Source organism: Schistosoma haematobium, chromosome 2 (genome assembly GCF_000699445.3).
Source record: "Schistosoma haematobium chromosome 2, whole genome shotgun sequence".
Taxonomy (NCBI): Eukaryota; Metazoa; Platyhelminthes; class Trematoda; order Strigeidida; family Schistosomatidae; genus Schistosoma; species Schistosoma haematobium.
In genome coordinates, this window is record NC_067197.1 from 19,753,077 (window position 1) to 19,764,062 (window position 10,986).

General features: G+C 31.2%; 1 protein-coding gene across 1 annotated transcript in view; it reads left to right on the forward strand.

Annotated features, from left to right (window-relative positions):
- Window positions 1-10,947, forward strand: part of GK5 (putative glycerol kinase 5) — a 39,102-nt gene extending 28,155 nt beyond the window's left edge. The window contains exon 14 of the mRNA XM_051214537.1: window positions 190-10,947. Within this exon, the coding sequence (XP_051067725.1) occupies window positions 190-434 (245 nt within the window). The 3' untranslated portion in view covers window positions 435-10,947. The remainder of the gene's footprint in view (window positions 1-189) is intronic.
- Window positions 10,948-10,986: the final 39 nt, after the last annotated feature.

Sequence of the window (10,986 nt, forward strand, 5' to 3'; positions counted from 1 at the left end):
ATCACAGAGACTGATAAATGTCTTCAAATTACTATCATTTTGGAAATGATGAATGTTTTTTTTGTGATATTAGGATGAATACGCTTATTCTGATTATGGTTGTCCAGTTTGTGAAACTACCGTTGATATCTTTGTTAATTACTCCCTAAGTAGTTTATTAGCCAGCCTTTCTTTTATCTATCTTTTTAGGTTTATGGCCAAGTTTCTCCGCAGCAACTGAAGCTGTACACAAACGACTTCAGTCAGAAGCAAATAGTCTTCCGTCTGTTGATATTAATAATACTGATCTTAATAATAATAATAAATTAAATTCACATAAACTATACAGGCGGTTTATGCCTGAATCGTCAGAAATATGCATATCTATAAAAAAACGTTATCATATTTGGTCGCACATACGTGCTTCATATTTGCGAAAAAATAGATTGGCTTAAAACTTGTATAAAATAACAAAGGCATAATCTATTACGTTTTATTGTTAATTCATTCTCTTTTTTCTTTTGTTATTTAGTTACCTGCAGATGGGTGTTCGTCCGTTTGTTCATTATTATATATTTGTATTACTTGTATCTATATTTTCCTCTTTAATATTTTTTTGTTTGTACTTATGTTCATTATTTTATCGGATTATTATTTATCCGTTCTATTGTTTGTCTGTTTTTTTTATTGTGCGGTTTACATTTTATATAGAGATAAATTTGATTATAAACAAAATAAATGTTTTTCGTTTCAGTTCAACATTTTCGTCAATTTTCCATCAAATATTATACATTTCTGTGATCAGTCAATACTAGAGGAGATATAGTTAGATAAGAAAGTATTGTAGTGAACGAGAACACCAGTGGAGACAACCAAATACATGTGAATATAAAATTACAAAATCTCTTGGTAAAATTCGAGAACCATACAGCAAATACTCCACTTGCAAAATGTCTATCAATTGTCTCAGACTTGATTGTTTCTTCGTTTCCACACCAATTACTCTCTGTTCTCGTTCTCTTTTCTTCGATCTTCTTGACCCTCTGCCGTCAGGCATCTCACTTTTGATTGGTGATACGTACTACTTATATCTGTCGACATCAGTAACACACACCACGCTATCATTTATCAATTCATAGGTAGTAAGTTAAACAATATCTTATGAACAAATTGGTAAGTAATTCACTAAGTAATAGTAATAATTCTTATTCACCTATTTGAACACATAAATATTGATACTAGGGGCACCGAATACATTTGCGACACACAAGTCAGTTGATTTGTGTGTGGATTGTGATACTGCCCAGACAGAAAGTGGTTTTCTTAGTAGGTTACACCCGGAGCCTTTGATCTAGAGGTCTAATCCACAAGGCAGTGGAGTAACGTAAAAAGATGCAGTCATATGGTAGCCGGTGACTAACATTTTTCACAAAAACCATTATGAATAGTTTGTTTTATTTTATCATTTTTTATGTCCCCTATATGGTTTAACTGAATGTAATTTGAAATGTCATTTTTTTATTCCATAATTACATGTGTCTATATTTGAACGATGTATAACAGCAATTTATGATAGAAATTTAGTTCAGTGCTTTTTTGGTTAACTTATTGTATACTATTTTTGTTTAGTAAGTGTTTTTCAATAAAGCACATCTGGTGTGCTCTTTCTTGCTTGTTTATGAATGACATCTTTAGAATTGTTCACCTATTTTGTTTTGTTTACATGTTTATTGTTAGTTTTTAGTTACATCATTTTAAAGGTAGATTTTACTAAATGACTGTCTTGTTTTTATGTATATGTGAGTATAAATGTAATGTCCACAATTAACTTGGGTTCAATTTTACCTAACCAAAATGCCTATTATTCTTGTTTCGGTATTCAGTATCCTCTACCCAGTGAGTAATGTTGAATTTAAATAAAACTTGAATATTAACGGGACAAATCAATTGATTTTATTGTTAGTTTGTATCGACTAAAATAGTTGATATATTAAAATACTGCCTTTATACCTACTTCTCATATGATTGTTAGAGAAAAAGCCTGCGTATAAAATTACGTGCTGAACTGATTCCTATGATAAACTGTAACCATTTTTGTGGACATCACTTGGATGGACTCCCAATAACTTAGCACCTGGAGTAAATGTGTCAATTCAATAGCTACACATTATATCGCCAAAGGAAAGATTTGGAGAGAAAATAAAAATCATATTCTCTTCATGGTTCGTGGCTTCCCACTCATAACTTCTAATGCATCCGCTTTACGCAAAACATTATGTCGATCTTGGCCTTTGCTTTGATTCAATGACTATTACATGCTTCCTAACGCTTCTCTAATCAGCTATGCAGAGTACGGATGCGTTATAATCTCGATGTTATAAGTCGAATACTGATATACACGCTTCATGCATATATATATATATATATATATATATATATATATCATCGAAGTAATGGACAAGCCACAAACCTTGTGATCTTGAGATGTCGCGTTACGTATCCGGAAGTCCCCATCCTGTCAGCATTTAACTGCATTTCTATATATTTTTCGATTCCATAACAAGCTAGTGCTGACACCTATGACATGTGTGTTACTTCCTATCTAAAACAGAACAAACCAGAATACTGTGTAGCATAAACGTAGTGCGAGACTCAGCGGGTTACTTGCAGGTGCTGTATGGTGCTAGAGTCCTGTAAATATCAGCACATATGGTTTTACGAACCTTTTTTTAACAAAGGCGTCACACTGGCCGAATATCGTCATTCTTAAACTAAATTTCAGTGGATGAGTTGGAGTTTTCCCGTTGTCGATATTAGCGCTACATTTGCTCAATCTCTACTAACATATATGCATTCTTAGCTGATTAGCTTGGTAGTTCATTTGGTTACAAGTCTTAATAAATTTGCATCAAGGCTATCAATGTAATCCAAGACGCGCGTTTCATCCTGTATGTGTCTACAGTGTTAATGCTCGCACTGAGACCCTAAATTAATGTATTTATTATCAGAAAGCATTATTAGTCTGAAAATCCTAGTGTTATCATCGGAAAGTGGAAGGCAACAATAATCACATTTGCAGATTCTCCAGATGATAATTTTTATATCGACCTTTACATGTTACTTAAATTCTTATTTATCTGATTCTCCTAGTAAATTCAGATTATTTCAGTCAACCCCTTTTGGGTTAGTAATAGCAGAAATCAGGTGCATATTTTAAAGGAATCAAAGTTGTTTCCAGTTAGTTTTCTACTCATTATGTTGCTTAAAACCGTATGAACGTTGGTCTATATCTTACTATACTGAATTTATTATTTTATGCATTAGTCACCGTCCGAGTTATTTCCATTTGGAATTGATTGTTTATTTTATAAGGTTAATTTTTTTAGTTACCTTAAACTGACTCATGTGAAATTAGGCTTTCTTTAAATAAGAATATTTCATTTAATGAAGTGAATGAGATTGTTGCCGTAGTGTCCAGTGTTTTGTGTCCCTTCAACTTCACCAATTAGTGTATGCATCGTTTAAGCACTAGCTAATAGTTATAATTTGGCTGAACACATGATGTTAAATCGGTTAAATAACATTGAGAAGTTGTAGTGAGTCACCTACTTAATTAGTGTATCACACAGCAGAGTTTACTTTTGTATTTCTTACAATAGTTTTTCTCTTATCTCACGGTTATTTTACAAGTGCTCAATTCCAAGGTCACTTAATTATGTTTGATTTTCAAGTTTTTCTTAGTAGTACTGTATACATGTTTCATCGATCGTAGATTCATTTGATTGTGCATCTATTCCACTCATGGTGTGATCCTGTATGTATCATATATATGTTCCATTATTCCGTATTTAGCATTTTTCTCAATAAGATGTTAAATATGAAACAATTAGGTTCACCTGTCCATATAACAATCATTTGTGTGCTTAGATCATATTAAATATAGTGTAGTGAGATGTTTCCAGTGAAAGATTCCTACATATTAATAACTAATTGTTACAAATTTCACAAAAAACCATATCTTATTAGTAGTATGTTTAATTTATAGTGGGTATAGATTCTCACAGTAGGCTATGTTCATATCTTTGCAAATGGTGTGTACAAAATATTTTTATCGTAACTATCTAGGATGATCCGAAAATTGTATCTGGAACAAGTACTGTATTTATGGTGTTATTTCAAGGTTTACTCAATATAAGGACACTCATAGAACACCGTATATGGAAAAATGAGAACACTACAAGGTGCTTATAGTTATCGTAACAGTAACGCTGTTGTCAATAATAAATATATTTTTGTTGTATTTCTGACATTTCGTGACTTAATGTAAGTCACCATTTTTCTACTCATTGGGACACAACAAAAATATATTTATGTATCATAAACTTTCCACCCAATACTCAATTTATTTGAAACTATCATGTCCAATCTTGATATTGATGCTGTTGTTAAGTTTTTGATAGATATTTATGATGAAAACATTGTTTTGAAATATTGTACTTTATCAAGAATTAAGTGATTATATAACAATTATCAGTCTAACCGTAATATAAATGTTCACCGATATTGGATGACTTGTTTATGGCCGACTATTAACAATATAGATTGAACTCAATCTTGACAGTGTTTCAATTCCCTTTTACAGTTACTGTTGAAATATTGAATTTTGAATCACTATTTCAACATGTAATTCAGTGATATGAAGTTATAAAATAATCCTTCTTTAATGTTTAGATGAGACCATAAATATATTGTCCAAATCATCATTAGTTACTTGTCTTATGCCGATAAGTTGGAAATGCAGATGTCATTTTGCAGGGTTTTATTTGTCTGTACATTTATTGCGCACGTTCATATATAATTTATTTTGAAGTAAACTATACTAATTTAGTCAGACCGGGACATGATATCAAACCAGCCAAATTAATCAGTTTGGGTCAATTTAATGACGTTTATATAACTATGCCCAAGAACCGATCAACCATCAATAAAGTGACCTGTATCTAATTGTTCACATCAATATTTTGTGAGCGTTAAAAGAGCTAGATGAAATGCGTTTAGATTATAAACTAAATCTAACCCTAGAAGTTGAACTGTACTCCGTCAGAATATGATGGATGGTTTCTTTTCTTGCACACAGCTTAGTGACTTGTACATCTTCACATAAATTAATACTCGTTTAGTCAGTTTGCGCTTCTTTAAATGTTAGATGAAGACGAGAAAGCCCTGTTAATAAATGCCATCATCATTTCAGGCATAAATATATCATATACAACTAAAATGCTTTTAGTATTTTGTAGATTAAATAGTTACAATTTTATTAATTTTACATGTAAATTTATTTTTTTACTTGTTTCAAAAGTGACTTTCAAATGATAAATGCAAAAAGTAAACCATCGGTCAGGAAATCTCAAAAGCCTTTTATTTGAGTCATTCCACAACAAGAAGACTGTCCAGCTCTGTGAACAAACATTCGAGGAAACAAAAGCCAAGTGTGATCAACATTTTAATACAAAAAGGTAATCACAGAAACTGCTATGGCAACTAGTTCCACTCTTTACCTCATAACAATTAAAGTGAATTTCAAAAAATCGAGTTTAGTATGAACTATGCATCAATCCACTTTGAAATATGCACGAAACAGCTCAGTCTACGCAATCATAGTATATCCAGGTGAAATCACATCATCCGGATCCATATAATTTTACATACATATTTCTGACACATTACGTGAGTATCACTCGCCACATACTGTTACACCAGCTTTTATTGACACTCTCATGACGGCCATCTTGTCTATCATCCTAATGCTGCAACCAATGATGGTGTGTGCAGAACTGTTTCAAATTTGGAGCCAAAGCAAATCTGCAGAAATTATATGAAAAACGTATACCGATAGAACATTACATTGAAAATACTGGAGTTCATGCTTAACGTTTTTAGACGGTTCCTCTAGTGTTCTCACTTATTTTATTGTTGGTCATGGTTGCTGTTCCGGATAAACTTAGATCTGAGTCTTTCTTCAGAAAACTGAATCCTACATCTAATGTTGTAAAAGACTTACGGTTCCATACGTGAATCGATTAGACACAAAGTATATGGACACTGAAATTTAAACTTCATCAATATTCAAGTATTATCGCGAAATTTATTTCATTTCGCTTCTGTTTAATATCCTTTGTCGTCGTAAATGAAAGGACTTCATAATAGTCAAATCGAGATATACTACTAGCACACCAAATAAGTAACTACTGGTATGAGGCACATTCGACTGAGGATAAACTCCACTGTCATTTGCCCTTTTGATCTTGCGCCTGGCAACTAATCAAAATGAAGCGAGTATTATTAGTTTCGCTCTCGTAATCCACATATGCCAATTAATTTTATGGTAGAAATCATTCCGAAATATTTACAATAAGTGACCAAATAAACCAAGACATAACCGCTACTACTGACTGCTATACACTTAGATGACTTGACAGTGTGGAGTTCATCCCCACTCAAAAATTCATTTCACTAGTTGGACAGTTAGAAACTAGTGGTTAGCGACAGTATGTGAATATGCAACATAGTTAATCCATACTCTCCATCGGGTGTTATTTCTCTGCTTCTTGTTAGTAATCTGACTCATCATTTCTTTGGTTTCCATGTTGTTTTGTGAAGAAGTGAATCAGTGTACTGTTTTTACATGTTCTAACTTAGTCCAGGTAACCAATTCATTGTTGAATAATATGAATGAATATATTCCGAACAATGATGAAATAAGCATCCAATGCAATTTTGTTTTCAATGGTGATTCATTTGATTCTACTGTCAAATAATATCCCCGTGTTCAAAACGATTGAGAACTGTAATCAAACCATTTTCTCAATTAGTTTACACTAAAGCAATGCTAAAAGGTAAAAATTCCTAAGAATAATAAACTATTTTCCATTGTCCTAGTAAGTTAAACATTCTAGACAGGATTGGTTACATTAACAGGTCATTTATGTTGTTCAGACCATGTGATTTCTTGGTCACATAAACAATATAGTAAATATTAACTTTTCACATGTTTATTTTGCAAACAATTGGTTACCATGTTCAGATTTGATTTTGAATATAAAATTAGTTTTCCACATTTTAACATCATAAGTTCACGTTCTAATAACCTAAGAATTTGGTGTGATCTCTATTAATATAAATTTATAATTAATTTGTTTATTATATGTTGGTTGAATTATTTTTGCAGTGATTAATAAAAAGATCGTTCATCTAATTCCTCTGTTGTGTGTATATACGTTTTTCAACAACTACAACTGATACAATAAATCTTGGTAATCATACGATGTTTGATAATAAAATTCATGATTACCACTACATTAATGAATTTGTATCTTTTAAATTAACTGTGGATGGAGTATGGCCAGGAGTGGAATCTATGTCACATGATTTATCTTATTAAGTGCTCGTCAGCTGGATGTACCGGTATTCCAATGTTGATAATCACGTTATTTTTTTTCATGAAATAGTAATGATCATAGAATCAATCATATAAAAATACAAGAAGTTTGTGGTTTCAGTGAAAAATTCTGCAAAGCTTTTTCTTGAATTCCAAATATGTGACCTCTGTCACTCAATTGATACAAATAAAGAAACCATAATATTTCATAAATATAATAGTTAACTTTAATTAGCTAATTGTTTACTAGATTATTTTCTTAAAAATTAGATGTTAGGTTGTGTGTACTAGAAGTAAATAAAGGCTTTCATCTGAGTGTCATTTAAAAATGAGAAAATAAAAGTTTCTCACTTGAATCTTTTTATTTCAAAGAAAGTGAACTTCTTGGCAAAGAAAAAGTGATCATTAGGCCAAAAAAATAAAACAACAAGTATCTTTTGACGTATTTATGTATTAGTAATTTACTACTGTTTCAGTTAATAATCTTGATTCAAATAATTGTACTCTTACACTTAGTTCGCTTTATATATTTGAACAAAGCCGAAACTACGATTGAAGCAGAACAATGTGAATTTATTGTATTTCGCTGTTTCTCTTATGTGGCTTACAACCTTATTTGTAAATTTACATTTTTGGACATTGTCACCTGAAATTATTATTATGTTATTGTGTTCATTCTGTAATGTCATCTTCGCTAGGCTAAATGTTATTTCATCAATGCTTAAATAATAGTTTAGTTCATCTATATGTTTCACTCGCTTAATCCTTAAGACTTATGTAAATTCTTTAGGCCTACCATAATTATTACGTAATCCATCTTATCAGTTTCCAAGTTCCACAGAATTATATATATTTGTCTGTATAGTTATTGATGCTAAATTTTATTATTTCAAATCTTCAAGCCAGCATTGCCTATCACTTCATAATATGTTATACCTTAATGTTGTTACATTGTAATACGAGTTACTTTTTGTACATCTATTCTACCATAACATTTACTATTTCTTGTTGTTATCAAGCTAACAACTAGTACACTTAAATTGATCATTACCAATTACTTATGAATTTATTCCATGTAGTAAAGATGCAACAAAAGCGTAGCAACGGAAATAAATTGGCTCATCAATTCCCACAAAAACCAATCATTAGCTCATACATAATTTTGGCTTTTATAAATAAGTCTTTATTGGTTTTTCCTACGTCAAGGTCGCTCACAACCATTGTATTTTTTGTTGATTATTGATTATTCACAATAAGATAGCGGAAATTGGTTCGTAAATATTAATATTTAGTTTCGCTTACTATATGAAATTTGGAAATCCATTAGGATATGTAAAATTATTATTTATATATCTTCATTAACGCCCACCGACTTAAAAAAATAATACGTTGTCTTATCCTCATTATTGATTGATTGATTTAGCAAACAGTACAATGTGGTTGAGAGCAGTCGGCAGCAAGATTGGAATATATACATATATATATATATAACTTCATCCGTAGTCACCTGCATGTTATTCTTAGTAATAAACCAATAATGTTCTTATTTTCGATTTTTTTTACCTGGTATACACTGAAAAAACTCTAGAATAGAGGAGAATGTTGTTAAGCAATCCCATATTTACACAAAGGTTATTCAAATGAAATTTTGAATAGATTAGTGACCATCTCACTAATTGTAACATGATGAATTCTTTAGAAAAGAAAATGGATATTTATGCAAACTTTTCAAAATAAAAGTTCATTTGATGTATGTATGCCAAATCCTCCGTTATAATGAATATTGGTCTTTAAATGTATAATACACCTAAAACTGAACTTTGATGATTTTCTTTGTTCATTAAGTGTCATTTCGAAACAATTATTATTTTAACCAATATTCTGTTTATACCATTATCGAATTTATTCATACAACTTGCATTTTATCTGTGATTACATATGTTAGGTGACTGAGGGCATTTTACAGAAAGCTCTAAACCTACATATCGTGCTTATTGGTATTTTTCATATTTGTGGATCTTTGACTATAAGGGGACTAATATTCCCTGTGGCAGTCGGACTCTCAGCACGAAAATGTTACTGCTGATCTGTTTGGAGTGCTATTGACTTCCTGTAGGATTGGTTAGCAACACGTTTTATGTTATCTAATCCTTATTGGTGACATAATTCTGTCATTCAAATCCTGTCTAGCATACAACTTGTGTACCGATCTTGCTGCTGACTTCTTCCAATTAATCACAATTTACAAAAATTCCGATCTTGATATGTAACTACACTTTAATTTAGGCTAAATAATTCAATCAATAGTGAAGGTAAGACAATGTGGTATTATTGGCTACTATTGAGTGTAAGTGTTAGTGTTTTTTAATCTTTCAGTTAATAAAATATGCATCACAAACCTCCAAGCTTCTCTACTGCTTCAAATTTTCACTCAACTTACCCATATTACACTTTTTAGAAGTGGCGAAAAAGCCAGGCGACATTCGTGATGCGAACTGCAAAAATACAAATAAATAAAATTAGATGAGATGCAGCGAAAAGACTCTTGTCAGACAATTAATGATGATTATTGGAAAAAAGGTACGACAGTAAATGTGACAGTGCTCAAAATGACATCCAAAATTATCATTAAGAATCATTATTGTTTGTAGACAATACGTGAATAGAACATGTGAGAAAACTTTATACTGATACAGAATATGTCCTGATTTGTTTTCATGAATTAATGCTAACTATCTTGGTACTTTCGGTGACAATAAGAGATGCAAGAATAATGTACAGCAACATAAAACTTTTATAAATACCTGTTTTGCATAGAACAGAAATTTTGTCTAGAAAAAAACGATTAATTGTAAAGTTTCATATTTTCTTGTCAAACCTGTCGAATAACTTATTGAGTACCATGAACCTAGTAGCTTAGTAAAAAAACGTTTTGGTGTTTGGAGTGATCAGTATGAATTTTCAGTGTGAACATCGAATTGAGAATACACATTCATTCAGTCGACAAATCTAGCTTTTACCCTAGATTCAGATATGCGACTAAAATAAATTGATTTTTATCAGTCGAGTATGCATGATAATCATTTTTTAAGGATAAATGTAAACTATCAAGTGGGATATATGACGAGGTATTCTCTACCACTCTACTCATTAATAATTAAAACAATATTGAACTAATAAAATGTGACTAGATATGAATTCAACTAATTCATTAAGCTGAATGGATAACTGATAATCTTTATTGATTTCCAAAACATCTAAGACTTTGACTCTCATATTGTTCAGATTTAGGAATTTCTAACCAAATTGTTTGTCAATCACCTTGAACTGTATTCTAATGTCTTTATCTAACTATATTTAAATAACATTTGAGGGTGATCAAATGACAAGCATTGACAGAGAATGTTCAGATCATTTAAGTTTCTCAGAAGAATGTCATATTATTTAAAGTGAAGAGAAATGTAGCTCAGTTTGCTAGTTATTCTGCTTTTACACTACCAAGATTCGTTATTTAAGGTGAGAGTCAGCAGTTCTTTCTCAGAACAATATCTGATGGCTTGGTGTATGAT